The sequence below is a fragment of the Filicampus tigris genome, chromosome 1 (genome assembly GCF_054856515.1).
Source record: "Filicampus tigris isolate MCC_2025a chromosome 1, RoL_Ftig_1.0, whole genome shotgun sequence".
NCBI classification, from domain to species: Eukaryota; Metazoa; Chordata; class Actinopteri; order Syngnathiformes; family Syngnathidae; genus Filicampus; species Filicampus tigris.
The window spans coordinates 16,327,133-16,344,013 of NC_141217.1; the positions used below are offsets into that span (position 1 = coordinate 16,327,133).

General features: G+C 42.8%; 1 protein-coding gene across 3 annotated transcripts in view; it reads left to right on the forward strand.

Moving 5' to 3' along the window:
- Nucleotides 1–3,398: 3,398 nt before the first annotated feature.
- LOC147153001 (signal peptide, CUB and EGF-like domain-containing protein 3) overlaps nt 3,399–16,881 on the forward strand; it is a 92,218-nt gene continuing 78,735 nt past the window's right edge. For all 3 annotated transcript variants that reach the window (XM_086014393.1, XM_086014478.1, XM_086014563.1), the window contains exon 1: nt 3,399–3,787. In XM_086014393.1, the coding sequence (XP_085870519.1) occupies nt 3,688–3,787 (100 nt within the window). In that variant the 5' untranslated portion in view covers nt 3,399–3,687. The remainder of the gene's footprint in view (nt 3,788–16,881) is intronic.

Genomic DNA, 16,881 nt, shown 5'->3' on the forward strand with positions numbered 1-16,881 from the left:
GAAGAAAGCAAGTGTGGGGCTGTGATATGTGTCTCTGCCTATGACCATCTGGAAGAGAACATCAGGCTCGCTGCGAGGCTCCTTGCTCAGCGTAGCGCTGTAGTCGAGTACGAGGCACTTACGCACACTTCCCAACATGCATCCATCTTCTGTTTATCTTCCTGGAGCAGCTGTTGGAGCAATGTCTTTGTGCAATACGTCAGTCAAAATGAAAACACAGCTTGTAACAGCAGTCTTTTTAAACAACTGGTTGCCACATATTTGTCTTGTCTTTTGTAAAATTACAATTCAATTTGTTTTCCCAAGACACACAATGCTTGAAATAACTGGGCTCCAATGTCTAATCAGTAGATCAGGGTTGGGCAACTTTTATTTTCAAAAATCTTCAAAAAATGCTGATAAACATACAGTATACATTATCTACAGAAAAGGGAGGAGATGGGGAAAAATCCCATATGGGGAAAATCCAAAATATGAAAAAATGTTGGTGGGAAAATGAAAAAAAAAAAACGGAATATGTGAATCTGCGCGTGCCGAACTGGGAATATGCCATTGTCGTCTGTAGTTTTAAGTTGTAATATCACCAATGACCACTAGATGGGAGACATGTCTTAGTTGTGCTTACACTAGGCCCCTTTACTATGTGAGTAGGCCTAATATTTTTTGTTGTTGTTGATATGGAATGATATGCAGGACAAACATAGGACCTTAATTATATTAAAATTCAGAGTGAGTTAATTTTTGTGAAAAAAATGTACAAAATGAGTTCTTGCACTTAATGTTGATGTCTTACTCAGCAGTTTTGTGCCTTCCTTGAATGGAAATTTGAGCCCTTTGAGAACACTTTTTTGTTGGGCTAGGACAGTAGATCATTTATTCATGCGTTGAAAAATGAATGATCAAAAATTAAATAAAGAGCACATACTTTGCATGCATCCACGTATTTTGTCCATATTTAAAATTGCATTTTCATACATCTGGTTAGGTAGTGTGTGGCCCAATATGCCCCACCGGTAGCACTGATGAAAAATTGTGGCCCCTTCCAGCATCTAAGTCGCCCATTACCGCAGTAGATATTCTTGTTGAGCTCAATCACTGTTTTTCTGTCATTACCATTACATGTGCCTGCTTTGCTGGGTTTCAAACAATTGTTGAGTTGGTAGTCCTGTTATACTACCTATAGTGGTTTTAGTCATTTGTGATGTTGTTGGTTTTTTTAATAAAAATATATACCTTCCTTACCTACAAAACCGAGAACGAATATTAAAGATACTCGCAGGTCTCCGGGCGCTTTCCTGCTGTCCCACTCCTCCATAGCTGGAGTGTATTTTATGACGTGGCTCATAAATTAAACATTGCCTGGTCTTCCCTTGTGCGTCTGTCGACGTAAAAATAACTTGGTTTGTTGCACAGCGTGATGCCCGTGCACAGCCCCCCTCCCCTGTCTTTAATGAAGTGTTGCCATGAAAAGTGCACAGATCCCACTGCAGGACTCACTGCTCAGACTGTGTGGCAACCACATTGTGACTTTCTCAGACTCCCCCAGTGACTCTCTGAGCTCATTTGGTTGTACAAGGGCTCGCCATTATCCTGAGATTTGCACACAAGGACATGGGATATGCATCCATATCCCCGAAGGGAGTTATTTTAATTACACTGAATGCTTTGGCTTTGTGCTGCACATTTACATGTTTATCTTCTTGTGCGGATGCAAAGTGGGAATTCTTAGAAGAATGTTCTGTTGTGCTGAATGTCTCATTTAACGAGGCCCCTGGTTTGTGGCAAAACACACACTGAGCTCATTTGAATGTTTCTTGCACATGCAGGGTGACATTATTTTAGTTTAATGCGGCACCAGGCAACGTTCTGATTAGACAGGTGATAATGAAAAATGATCACCTCTCCTCCATATGACTGTAAATGACTATTTTTAAATGTTGTTCCCTCGCATCATGCCATGAAGGTATGGAATTATCTCCACTCAGCCTCGTTTTGAGGTTTTAATTATATTTGATGAAGACGACAAAAAGTACACGAGGAAGCAGCGGGGATAATTATTGACTTGGCAGTATCGAGTCAAACACAAATGCACCAACGACTGATTAACTTTGGCAGTGATGTGGACAACGGAAGCATGTGTCGGGAGGATTATAATTTTGGAATTTGCAGAAAGCGGCTTGAAAACAAACGTTTTGTCACTCACTGGCCCTGCAATGTGGCACTCACTCACACACTGTGGGTTGTGATTGCGGAATTCAGAGATTTTGATTCATGGAGCTCGTCAAGTCTCAATTCTCTTGGGGGTGATGGTGAACGTGCAGTGCCGCAGTGGTCTGCGGGACCCAAGTACCGATGGCTTCCAGTGAAAAGTATCTTGAATCCTCGTAACTTGTAAGCTCCTCACATGTTGCTAGTTTCACGTGTCGTTTAGGTACAATCCGGCCCAAATATGCTCTGCTGGTTTCTGGCAGGGCATTAAGAGGGAAATGAGACAGTGGAGCTGCATCTCCTCACTGCACAGATAATATGGTACTTGTCAAGGTTCTGGAACCAGATGACACAGAACATAATTGCTTTTGGTGATTATCTAAAGCTTTCATCACTGTTTCTGTAAACAATTACTGATTGTTTGCTATATCACCTGAGGAATTAATTCACCTTAATCTGTATTTTCAACAGCTGGAACCATTTCAGCATACCCTAAACAAATTACAGCGGGATTTTTTTTTTTTGTAGGGGGGTAATTAAAGAATTCCCCCAGGGAATCTTGTTAGATAATGTACAGGTTGCGTTAACTAGGTTTCAGATCTTCATGGAGGAATGGTTCTGCACTTCACCACTTCAGGGGGCCCAACTGACCTTGGAATGATGATGCTCTGAGATTACAGTATCTATCTATCTATCTATCTATCTATCTATCTATCTATCTATCTATCTATCTATCTATCTATCTATCTATCTATCTATCTATCTATCTATCTATCTATCTATCTATCTATCTATCTATCTATCTATCTGAGTGACTTTTGCGCATGTGCAATCATAAAGAGAAAGGCACGCGACAAAAGGCAGGTAAGCAGCACCTGCACGCAGCTTTCCGATTAAAAAAGAAGCAGGCAAAGCTCTTGCGTTAGAGAGGAAGCGAAGACGAACCCGTAGTGAATCGCGGACGCCTCTCTCCTCCCCCTTTCTTGCCAAGTCCGATGCACGGCTCCATCTCTCTCTCTCTCTCTCTCTCTCTCTCTCTCTCTCTCTCTCTCTCTCTCTCTCTCTCTCTCTCTCTCTCTCTCTCTCTCTCTCTCTCTCTCTCTCTCTCTCTCTCTCTCTCTCTCTCGCTCTCTCTCTCCCTCTCCCTCTCCCTCGCTCTCAAAATGACATTGGTCTGCCTCGAAACATGATAACAGATAAGCCTTCCTGCGCTCCGCGTTGTCGGACAGTCCGCAATGACGATAACTTGAAACTAAAATAAACTGGCTTTAATACGTTTTTTTAAAAAAGCAAACAAACAAACCAAAAAAACATAACAAAATTAAATTAAAAAAAAAAAAAAGAGGGTCGCACTGGATCGGTGTCCGCGCGCGCCCACGAGGAATAACAACAGGAGAATTTTGTGGCGCGCACACGCTCCTCCGTGCTCCCGCACCTCGTAGATCTTGGCTAAAGTGCTCAACTGCAGGCAAAGTGAGCATGTATGTGCACGGTTTGATACGAGCTAGCCTTGGATTTGTTGGCTTCTGCCTGGTCGCCTTTGTCCAACAGTCCGCTTCAGGAAGTAAAACCAGCCAAGGTAAGTTTTCACCTCCTCCACTTATTATCTAAGTGCAGCTGCTGTGGGCTATTTTTTTTTGTTTGTGTTGCTAAACTGCAGTGTGTTCTTTTAAACAAACGTGTCTGATGCATTGCTAATGACGGCGCTTAACTGCGCCCCCACAGAGCTGCTGAGCACTAAAAAAAAAGTACACAAAGTAGTGGGAGTGTTTTGAAGACACAAAACATTAAAAACATTTCATTTAAAAGTGTATGCACCACATGTTGAGTTCAAGCAGTCGACTCCCCTTTTTTGCAGTCACTTTGAGTCATCAGAGGACACTCACTCAACTCAAATGAAGTTTGCTGTCATTCCAGTGTTTGACTTTGATCTTGAGCAGTGTGAACAGTTATGTTTCATAGGCCATCCTGCGGGTACTCACGGCGAGACTAGCGGGAGGCATTTGTCACAGTCCAGACAAGTATTTGACACCTGGCTGTAACGCACACACGCAGGAGCCTGTGAGTGTCAGACACTGCAGCTACAGTGCGAGCTGCCCTGCCGCCTGCCCTCTTGCTCTCTTGTCCTGTGAGAAATGCTCCAGAGCACACAAGCGGCCCAAACTCAATCCCCTCGATTCCCGACACCTTGCGGGAACAAGCGAGGCACAGTATTCCACAGTGATCCCGTCCCGCTCGGCCCCTCGTCACTTCATGTTCCCACAATACAAAATGCCAAGCCGGGCCTTGCCAGAAAGTATTTGCATGCAAAGAAAGACACATAATGGTTTGTGTGCGAGTGTTGATTGTGGGTTGGTGATGTTTCACACACACAAAAAGACATCTCTTGCGCTGTCGACAAGGCAAAAAAAAAAAAAAAAAAGGGGGGGTGTGTGTGACTATTTTGCACCCTGGGTGGTCTGCCCCCCACTTGTGGGAAAACTCAATATTTACATTTTGCAATTAGAACTACTTTTTCTCACTTTATTCTCCGCAACATCAATTATACGCTTTCTTGTAGAGTGGAATACAGCCGCAGGAGCGTTTGTGTGAAATAGAATGCACCTGTTTATTGGTCGCCAGTGAGCAGCGACTTGAAAGGCCTTGGGGGCCACTCCTCGAGAGCAATGTGACTATTTGTGCGACTACTTCGTGTCCCAACCAAATAGAAACATTTTTGCTTGGCATCGGTGCCGGTTGACGAGTGGAAAAGATGGAATTTGGGAAGCCTTTTTGAATGTATTTATTTATTTTTTTTAAATGCACAATTTGTCATCTCAACACGTATCCAAGGCAGATGTGTCTGACAAGCATCTTTGTCTTTCATCAATGTCAGACTAATCATGGCACTCAGACATAAGTCATTACACAGAGGGTGGGAAGAGGCACAGTGGAATGAGGGAGGGAGGACTTGAGGATGTGATGGAGAGGATGACAAAGAAGAGGAGAATGGTGGGGAAAGCGGAGAGATTAAGTGTGCCGAGAGGAGCAGCCGCATGGCGGCAAAGAGGAGCGAAGGCTCGAGGAGAGCCATAGACGTCATGGCAAATCACTTTCCTCGCAACACAGTCAAGAGCGCTTCGCTAATGCGGCAGCACCAAGGCAACGGTTGGTGTGGGCCTGACATGTTGCTGTGCTTGGCTGTGTTGGTGTAACCTCTGCTCCAGGGCCTGGGGGTCTAAAGACACAAGGCCGCCGGAGTGGGGAGGAAGGCCACGTCTAGGTCCGGTCACACTGTGGGAACCGAGCAGCCTTGGCAATATGAGACCCCGAGTGACGGGGCTGCTTACCTAGAGATGCTGCCTACCTCCCTCCGCTCTGGAGAGGAGACGAGAGAGAGGCAGAGAGGGAGGGGAACGGGGAGCGGGGAGCGGGGAGCGGGGAGCAGCGAGCAGCGAGCCCACCCACCCCCGACATTCACTCACCCCTTTCCTTTTGCACCCAACTCTTGCTTTGTTTGCTTTGTCTTCGCTTCCTTTCCTTTGCATTTAATGAAGTAGCGGTGCTTTTCCTACTCGGCCATAGGGAAGACCAATGTTATGCACACAAACCAAGGCATTTATAGTTTTGCATATTAAAAAGGCTTGTGACTTGAGACTAAGTGCCTTTGACGCTGTGATCACTGCTGTGAAAGTGATAAAATGTACAGATATTTCATTTTGAAAGGTGAATGTTTGGAAATGCAGATGAAGAAAACAGCAAAAATCTGTTTCTGGCAAGACAATTCGGTTTGTTGTTCCATTGCGTGCGGTTCATGACTGGTGAGGCTCTACTCCTCTGGATTTGGATATGAAAATATGAACCCAAAAATAGAAGATTAGCCTATATTTGAATTGTGTCCTTCATTGAAACAGATAGACCGATATGTTTTTTTTTTCAGGGCCTTGATGTAATCATTAGTTATTTTTAAAATTTTTGCAGGGGAAAGGTACAGCAGGGGGTGGCACTGCCTCACTTGCCTATCGTGATCGCAAGTCCCTGTTGTATTGTTAAAAAAAAGGGAGGGTACCAAAATTCACAATTTGATCTGCACCTTATTTTGGCCGCCTTTTTTGGACTACCAACCGCTGGAGTGTGATACCGAAAATAAATAAATAGCCACACCCTCCCACCTTCATACCGTATCCCTTTGGTGTTGAACTTCATACAAAATAAGAAGAAACTGAAAAAGTGGATAACGGGGGGTACAAAAGGAAAAAGACTCCTATCATCATCTGTGAAGTTTGTGCAGTAGCCAGTGACGCTCTTGTGGAGGTGTTGGCTGAGTTGTTTGGCTTTCTCCCTCAAAGGCAGCGTGTACCTTCAAAACAGAGAATGTAAAAGACTGGCTGCCAAGTTGAGCTGGGAGGTATGGACTTAAATTAAAATCTCAGTTTTTCTTTACCCACAAAAACAGATTAGAATTCATTTAAGGGATGTGTTTTAAATATGTCCTCTTCGTCAAAACATGTAAAACAGATCATAATTAATTGAAGGGATTTGTTTTAAATTTGTCCTCTTTGTCAAAACATGTAAACAGAATATTTCCTAATTCACAGAACTACATTCATTTTTAATACCAGCACAACTTGAACTTTCAGTGCATCTTCTGTCCAGAACATGTTGCTAAATATAACATACACAAAATTGTACCTACATAATATATAACGCTACATGTATGGTGTCTTGCTCTAACACATTTCTGACATAGAAAATGTGAATTTCAACTATATTAGGCTTTAGCCATGCTGTTTTCATAGTATAATCCCTCCTCCACTGAAAACTGATGGGCCGCTTGTAGCACATAACTCGGGTCTTGAACATGTGGAGAAAAACCTGCTTTTCCTTGTGTAAATGGACATGACGTCTTTGGCAAAATGCAGCCTGTCTGAGCCTGTGATGGTCTTCCACCGGCCTCCTTTCGTCTCATACAAAAAAAAAAAAACATTGTGACAATGTTTCTGTTAATATCGTCTGCTACCTCAAAGGATTTTTTTCTTTATTAAAAAGTAAATCCCCCTGACCTATAAACTAAAATAAAAAGAAATTAAATTAATTCATTTCCCAGCCCTACCATCATGGTACCTGCTGGAAACTGACAATGTTTTCCTCATTTGGAATCTTTCCTATGAATTGCCAGCTCCAATATTTCTCTTGCCATGCCCACCCACCTCACACTATAATCTGCCAAATTCAACCAGATGACTGCCTAACCCGTACATACCCTTCATCTCCCAAAAAGTGCTCTCCTGTGACAAGAAGCTAGTCTTAGTCTGTGTCTGCCTCTGTGTGCAGGGCAGGCATGCAGCGCCTGAGACGGGCCGCGCCTCGGGGCAGCCCTCGGTCGCTCGCCGATGATGAATGGGCCGAGGGGATCAATTCGGCGTCACTTTACCCACTCAGCAAACGCACTCACAAAGCATCTGCCTGCCAAGTGGCGCGCCAATAGCACTGTACGTGTTGTTACACAGCAGCCGAGAAAGCGGCGAGATGATTATCTCGCCATTACTCGAGTGGCGAACACACTCGATAACAATTCTGGCCAAGAGTGATGCTGTGCAATTCACGGCAAAACTTTGATCAGTGGGGGTGTGCTGAAGACAAGGTAGAGTGTACGCCAGCGATGAGTGATTGTAGATGGGATATAAATGATTGCACTTCACCGGCACAAACGGTTTCACTCCCACAAATGAGGTTCTTTTATGGAGAACATTTTTTTTATACCACGGCTTCAGTGAATTGTGCAGTGTGAGGAGTGAGCTCCATGTTTGCAGGCACCATCAAGCCTTTATTGTGTCGCTAACTTTTTTCCTAAATGCTGGCAAGACATTTTCCACTCCTCAAGTATGCGTTAAAGGTGCTGTCCTCGAGCTATCTGACTTTTACATTGTAATGGAAAATGCAATTTTCATTTAATTAATCACTTGAAGTAATAGTCATTTTGCTTATAATTATCTGCTTATTCAAGACCTAGGACAGCGTTTTTTCCTAAGGTGTATTTTTAATCTAATATGTATTCATTTCACCTTACAAAATAAGTTTCCACATCATGTTGATGGTATACTGGCTTGTAACTGGTGTCTCTGTCATGGTTAACTCCGATTATCTATTGTGTTGGTCTATAACAGGGATGGGCAATTTAAATGCTGGAATGGGACATGATTTTTCATCAGTGCTAATGTGGGGCCACATAGGACCACATACTTCCTCACCAGATGTATGACAAAAATGCTATTTTAAATATGGACAAAAATACGTGCATACGTGCAAAATATGTGCTCTGAATATATTTTATTTTTAATACTATATTTTTGGGGCGGCACGGTGGTCGACTAGTTAGCACGTCCGCCTCACAGTTCAGAGGCCGTGGGTTCGATCCCGGCTCCGGCCTCCCTGTGTGGAGTTTGCATGTTCTCCCCGTGCCTGCGTGGGTTTTCTCCGGGTACTCCGGTTTCCTCCCACATTCCAAAAACGTGCATGGTCGGTTGATTGGACACTCTAAATTGCCCCTAGTTGTGATTCTGAGTGCGGATGGACCCAACGACGAAAGGTTTGAAGCAAACGACAATATAACCACATACTGTGATTTTTTATTTTGAGTGCTAAGGGTTCTCTTATATAAAAAATACCATTCAAGGATGGCACAAAACTGCTGAACAAGAAACCAAATTTTTGTTTTTGTTTTTTACATTTTTTTCCCACATTAATCAACTCACGCCAAATGTTTATTTTATTGAGTTACTATGTTTTTCCTGCATATAATTCATAATCCGCAAAAAAGAATTCGGCCTTCTCATGTTGTATAGCATAGGGAAGTACAAGACCCAGTGTAAGTGCAACTGAGACTTGTCCGGAATCTGGTGGTGATTGGTGATGTTGCAAATTAAAACTACAGTCAAGCCCAGCATAATTGCAGTTCGGCACTTGTACATTTGCATATTTAAGGATTTTTTTTTCTTTCTTTTTTTTTCAATATTTTTAATAGTGGACTTTTCCAGGTTTTCATTGGATTTAACCCACGGATTTCCCTCAGTTTTTTGTGGAAAATGTATATTGTAATGGATGTTTATTGATCTTTTTTTAAGAATGGTTTTGGTTAGCAAAAAAACAAACAAACATTTAATTTTTTTTTTAAAAAGTGCCTGGGTGATTAATCAAGGGGACACTCAGAGTGTGCTGCCAGTTGCCCATCCCTGGTCTATAACATTGATGGACCAGCAAGGACACCTCATGATGCGTCAGCAATGGAGTCACTGCGTCAGCGCTAAAATTACTTCTCAGAGTTGTGCACAATGTTCTCTCTAAACTGTGCGTGTGCGCAATTGCGCACTGCTCTCCTCCTCTCAGCGCACCGCAAATGTATACAGCCCAGGAAACAAGAACAGCGATATGCTAACTCTTTATGTCCATATTGTTATAGGAAAATAGGTTGCTCAAACAGGTTGTAAATCCGCAAAAATAGTTGGCAGATAATTGCTATGTGTTTGACAGCATGTGAATTGGAGAGGCGGCATACAACAACACTGGCGGCATACAACAACACTGTCCACTCGCCATCCCACCAATCCCCTCATAACAGACTGGAGGAAAGTGCTCTGACCTTTGAATGAGAATATCTCTGCACACTTGAAGCACATTACAGTGACGTACGTATGAAGTGTCGATGGCCAACGTGTTGGGCAATTCACATTCTTGTAGCTCAGAGTTGCCGCGTGGCCTCATCAATGGACGAGCTCCGAATGAGCACACTTTGACTGGCTCAGTCCAGGGCCGTAGCTAGTCATTTGGATGGCCAAGGCAAACGTAGTCAGAGCATAAGCCCCCAACACCTTGTCCCCTCCACCTGGACAAGATGTGAGTTATGTAATAAAGACCACTTTGTCCCGCTTTTTTAATCTGTTACAATGATCTGACATCTTAAGTTAGCCTACAAATATTTACGACCAAAGAGCATCATCTTTACATGTGTTGAACCGCTACAAGCCGGACTATGCCTGTGAGTACAATGCTACTGCAGGGAACGCACATTAAAAAGAAAAAAATGACCCTACAGTGTTGTTTCAGGCAGGTAAAGGCGGCTCCATGGTATCGCAGAAGAGAATAGTGGTCTTTCTTTTTAAAAGAATCAAACGCAACACGTCAGTTCGTACTTGAACCGATTAGGTACAATTACAGGGACGGACGAAAACCTACTTCCGTCTTTGTTCAGTCCGTAACTTCTCATACTCCGTCCCCAAAATGGCCGGACGGACGGATTGTTCTGTTCCTAGGATGGAATGCCTATCTCTGGTAATAACACTTTTCAACATTTAATATATTTGACCTTTCCAACCATTTTTATACTCACATACACCTGTATTGGCAATGAAAAATATCACTCATGTCACTCTTTTCTTCATGTATATTTCTTCATGTTAAAAATAGCAAATATTGCTTACAATGAGTTTTGGATAAGTCAATTTGGGCCAATTCACGACATAAAAAGTGGCATAAAATCCTGAACCGATTCTTACCAACTTGGGCTCAATTTTATTTGTGGTACTAATCTCTATTTGATTATATCCTTTATTTTTATATTTGTGGTGGTTTGATTATTTTGTAACCTACATCATGTAAGTTATTTTAATGTCTGGTTTTGGACAGAAATCATACTGGTTTGGCCGCGGCGTGCAAGTCTGACGTTGCTCATCGTGGTCCAAGGAATGCTCAGGGTGTTTGCGTGAATGCTCAGACGCATACAACTTAAGAGGGAACATTGGTTGTGTCCAAACTTTACTGCTCATTAAAATGAATCGACATCTATTATTTCCAGACAAGATGTCATAACATAGTTTTGTTGGTGTTGAGCAAGTACAGGCGGCACGGTGGTCGACTGGTTAGCACGTTTGCCTCACAGTTCAGAGGTCGTGGGTTCGATCCCGGCTCCGGCCTCCCTGTGTGGAGTTTGCATGATCTCCCCGTGCCTGCGTGGGTTTCCTCCGGGTACTCCGGTTTCCTCCCACATTCCAAAAACATGCATGGTAAGTTGATTGGACTCTCTAAATTGCCCCTAGGTGTGATTGTGAGTGCGGATGTTTGTCTTTGTGTGCCCTGCGATTGGCTGGCAACCAATTCAGGGTGTCCCCCGCCCACTGCCCGAAGACAGCTGGGATAGGCTCCAGCACGCCCGCGACCCTTGTGAGGATAAGCGGTATGGATAATGAATGAATGAATGAATATGTATATGTACACACAAATTAAAGATACAATCAAAACAGTCTAGCCTCCTGGAATGCCAGCCCAGACAAACATGTTTCAAATTGCTTTATGTCCACTGAAGAGACAGATCATAGCTCAAAAGGGAGTGCATTCCACAATTCGGGGACAATTAATTTTAGTTTTTAAATTTGTGTCAAGGACACAAAGTTAGAGGCAGTTACCAGACCACAGTGACCGAACAGGATCATGAAAGGACACCAAATCCACCAAGTAAGGAGGATCCTGACTATTGAGGTCTATGTGAGTGACATTTTGTACTGCATCCTAAAATGATCAGGGAGCCAGTGCAAGGACGACAGTGACTGGCGTCAGAGAGGGCGGGAGTGCAGAAAGTATTCAAACTAGCTTGTTTGTTTTTCGAGCTGTAATCTGAACAAGATGTTCCAAATGAGGCCTGGGATGCATCTCTGCACTGTGGCATTGTGGTTGAAATGACAAAAGTCACTCCCCTGCTTCCATCGTCTTCTCACCCTGTCAGTGGCCTTTGTGCTGCGTGCAGATGCGGTGGCGTGCTGACAGCATCGCCGTCGGTGTCGGGGGAGGATGGAGGTGGTGTTGACGGCTCTCTGTCCCCTCCAGTCTGAAACTCACCTCCAAAACACCCCTCTCCCCTCCAACCCCACGCGCGCTTACTGAGGAATCACTGTGCCGCTCCTCAGCCAGCTGCAGCAGATCATTAATTCTCTAAACCCTCCGCCCCCCCCCCCCCCCACCCCACCTCACTTACCCCGCCTCCCTCCACCGCAGAACCCACATTTGTTTTTTCTGTTACTCACTGATGGGACAAGTTGAGGATCTCAAAGAAATATGAGTGGGGCTGTCATCTTCGTATGCCCTCCTCACCCTCTTTCTCCTGTCACCTGTGGGCTGAATAATGGAGCTGTGTCGCCCGTTGAGCACCGAGGCGGGGGCGGCTACGGGGTCAGAGCGGGACGTCATTAGGCTAGTCTTGTAGTGGTCAGTGATGTTTGAGGGGGTTGGGGTCACAGAGAGCCTTGTTTACAGACTGTGTGTGTTTACATTCCTGACGGCGAGCGCCAGCTTTACTGTTGGAAGTGAAAGGAAATGCTTTTATTCTGCTGAGTAATGGAAAATCCAAGCCAATACATCAAGGAGTCCACATGAAAAAAAAGGAGCAAAGTTATTTATTTGGTGGGTTCTCACCAGTGCATTCAAGGCAGGGAGGGGTGGAGTAGGCGGTGGTGGTGGTGGGGGGTGTAGGGTGCTGTTTTTAGAAATGAATTTGATATCCTCAATGGACATAGGCATGGGTAAAAAGCTGACCCACTCTTTGTAAATTGAGCCGTTCTGTACATCTTACAATATCATGCAGTGGTGGAGGAGGAGTTAAAGGCAAGACGGACAACTTCAACAAGCCCACATTTGTCACGAAAGAAATTTTGTCCATTCCTCATAAAAACGCTTTTTTATTTTCAGCGTCTGATAGGGCTGCTTGATTGTGAAAAAAATTATGAATCACAATTATTTTGGTCATAATTGAAATCATGATTATTCAATCGATCATTTATTCTTTGGTAAAACACAAGAAAATATTTCATATCGGCATCGTCCTCCAAAATTCCATATTGTTCGGGCCCTATAAATGATGCACACCCAGGCAGGCTTCGGAGAAGATGTGATGCGTCAAATGGCAGATAGCATTGACACCGCTGCCATTCATCATTCTAATGAATTCTCTGTTCACTGTGAATGGGAACCTTTTGTTTCTACCTTTATTAATAATTAATGATTCAATTCATAAAATGCAATAGAACAGCGCTGAAATTAATCACTTAGTTCTTGAGTGAATATTAATTAACATATAATCACTCACTAGAAAAACGAACAAAAAAATATAGAGTTTTCACCCATTTTATACCAGTGACAACACTGACAGCTTTCTAATCAATTGCAACGTTGTGTTCAGAAATAGTCAGAATGCCAAATGTAAACCTCAGGTAGTCTAACATATTGGCTTCCTTCTAATAAAACCGATATGACTTTTTACTCTACTGTATGTGTCGCAAGTCACAACCATGAGATTTGAGGCTTCAATGCAACATTTCTCCAGTTCTTCAATGTTCCATCAATGAAAGTGACTGGCGCTCTGTGAGAGGCACCATTAAACACTTAATACGTCGCTGTAAACTGATGTTTGTTAATTGTTCTGTCTCACAGGTTTTCAACGAGGTGCCCATTCAGCCACTTCCAGGCTGCCGAACCTTTCATTTCAAAAGTCCGTTTCACAACTCACACAGAGAAGCATTCACTTTCGAACTGGCTTTGACAGGAAAAAAAACTAAAAATATCACACTTTTGCTGTAATTGCTATGTTGCCATCGTTATGGTTGGTACCGTAGCTGGCTAAAGTGACCGCCAATGAATGTAATTGCTGTGTGCAGCAGGGAGAGTGTCATGTCAGTTAACTCCTGTTGTATAAATATAAGGTGTACAGCTGGACTAACTGCCACCCTCCAGCCATATATAATAAACTGCACGGGCCGAGGATTTGTTAAGGAAGACACGTGACAAAGAGGGTGAGAATTCCTTTGCATGTTACAAATTAATTTCCTGCCACTTCAGCTCTTGCTTCATGTGAAATGATTATACTTAATTTGGTAAATATTTGTCTACCTACTCTTGCACTGTGTCATGCCATTTATTTTATTTAATTTTTTAATTTTGCAATAAATATTTTCCATCCGGAGGTGGTCTGGGGGTGTGAGGTCTATTAGGACTCTGCATGTCAAAAGGACAGGCACTAGGAGAAAATAGACATAAAGGCGCAAGGGCCAGATCCTTAGTCGAGGTTTAAAATTTATAAAGATAAAGCAGGTTCATTGTAATTTTAATGTAACCTTCAAAGGCTTTTATGAGCAGGTCCTTTGGGGTTTGCGCCCTTATAGCTCATGAAGTTTTGCCAAAAATTCACAAACCCTTTTTTTTATTTCAAACAGGTAAGAAGTCACTTAAGTCTTAATTCTTTTTTTAAGTTTATTTATTTTTTTAAAAACTTTTTCCTTGTCCTCATTATGGTTAAGATCAGGGGATGTCATTAGTATTTGTCAACTGTGGGCATGTGAAGCCCTTTGAGACTTTCTTGTGATTAAGGACTATATAAATAGATTTTATTTTATTTACCTTAAATAAAATCACCAATCACCAAAACTGAAAATGGAATATACACCATTTGTCGTTTTTTTTGAATGACTTACTCTGTCTTCATTCGTCCAACATCACTCACTCTCATAACAGCAAATAACTTCACGCAGAGGCTAAACTTAGTACAGTATTTTTGCACTATGTGAGGAGAATATGTCTCTGTAATTGCCATGGCAACAACGGATAGCATGCTTTAGGTTTCTAAGATTGGTGGACTACCGAGGACACCTCGCAAGGTGTGGTAAGTGCTGGTGTCAGTTCTAATGTCGCTGTTGAGAGTTTCAAGACAGTCAAATGCAATTATTTGTTTGACTTCTACAACTTTTGGCAATCTCTTTATGTATTAATTTCACATTTTTAGTAAATTGCACTTGTAAACTGTTAGATGAGTTGTGGAGCGCAACCACATTGTCGGTCTGACCCTCTATTGAATCAAATGTGAGTCTCTGAGCGATTGGCAGCAGCTGCATCTGGAGCAGCACCAGGAGGTCACAAAACATCAAACAGTGTACAGTCTTTCAGAGTGACACCATGCTGCCTTCAGTGTTTGGTCGCAAACTGACCTGCAGGTAATTACCACAGGCGCCACACCGCGGGTTGTCCTCGTTTTTTTTTTTTTTTTTTTTTTTTGCCCCTGAAGTAAATCTCTCTGAAACACCATCAACACGTCCGCACGCCAGTGTGTCTGAAAGTAGTGAAATGCTTCTGTCCTGGCTTGGTATCACCACCCCGGTCATGAGGCAGCTAAACGTGCTGACCTGGCTATAACACTGCTAGTGAGAGGACTTGATAACTGGTTGGAAAAGAGGCCAGAGCAGAGGATGAAAGATGAACTATGAACCCAACTATGCAAAACGCTTGACAGACTGGTTGTCGTTGTACACGTTAGGATATTATTTTGTCCTACGGGTGATATATGGGTCGGTAGTTAAACCGCGCGGATGTTTACTAATGGGTTGTTTACTAATTGTGTTGAGATAAACACTTCATTTTGGTTTTAGTTCTGATGATTTTATTTCAAGGCAACAAGATGGATGATGGAGGCTCAGCTTCATACATTTGGTTTTAGTGCAACTTGAATGATTGTTAATGCCTCTTTTGGGTGGTGGAATTGGGTCTTCCATTCACTGGATTTTGCCTTTAAACAAGGTAAAAGGACATCTTAAATGGCAAGTAATGTTTTTAGGCAGATTAACATACTCAACTCTAAAATTGAACTGACATGTTCTTCTTTATTTTTTCTTCACGGTTGGTGGACATAAGCAGGGAGGGCTGAGGCGTTTGAAGCTGTGATCACAGTTTTCTTGAACGCAAAGGATCAGTCAGTGGTCGTGATTCCTAAACATTTAGAGTGTGTGAAGGATGAGTGTAAATATCCCGAATGGAAGCAGTTGATATTTTTATTCACAAGGCTGGCCGGACAGCCAACAGTGTGGCCCTTCATTAGCTCAGGGGAATCGAGACTAGAGTGGGCTAGGGTGGCGCGAGATGCTAAATTTTGTGTCCGTGTTGACGTCTGCATTTAATCAAACCGTTTTTGGGCATGGTCAATCTACCCCATTTTTAAGATACACAGCCAGGTGTGTATGTGTGCCTACTTACTGTGGAACCAATTTCACTTGTTGCGTAAGTGGCTAGCAGCACTTTTGATAAGTGGTTAGGACTGACGCAGCACTGCAAAAGGTTTCGGGTTCAAATCTGTTTCAGCTTAGACTTTTCTGTGTGGAGTTTGCTTGTTGGCCTCTTTAAAGGCCTCTCTTTGGCTCTTTAAGGACACAGAAGTGGTAGCTAGTAATTTTATTTCCCCCCTGTAATTGGGAAACAACCCTTGTTGCTAGTGCAGCTCTTAAAGAGATGTCATATCGTAATAGCAGCAGTCTTATCAGAACTGGAGAACATTTCTTCCTTTTCGAGAAAGTCAAAGAACTGCACTGAAGAATTTTCTTGACGGAAAGGTTGTTTTCACTCTTTACAATGACTGACTTGCAAGAGAAACGGGTCGCTTGTTAAGCTATAACTTTTTAGTTTACTTTTCTACTCAATGATTTGAACGTTGTGAGAGACAAGATTCATCCAATCGCGTTCCGATTTTTTTTTTTATCAGCTCTTTCCCTCATGTGTATGTGAAACGCATTCAAACCGTTTGGTGTGGTTATAAATGTATTTTATAAAAAATGTCAGCCTATTCCTGTGTTCCTAAAGTAGTTATCTTGATTCCATCCTGCACAACCACAA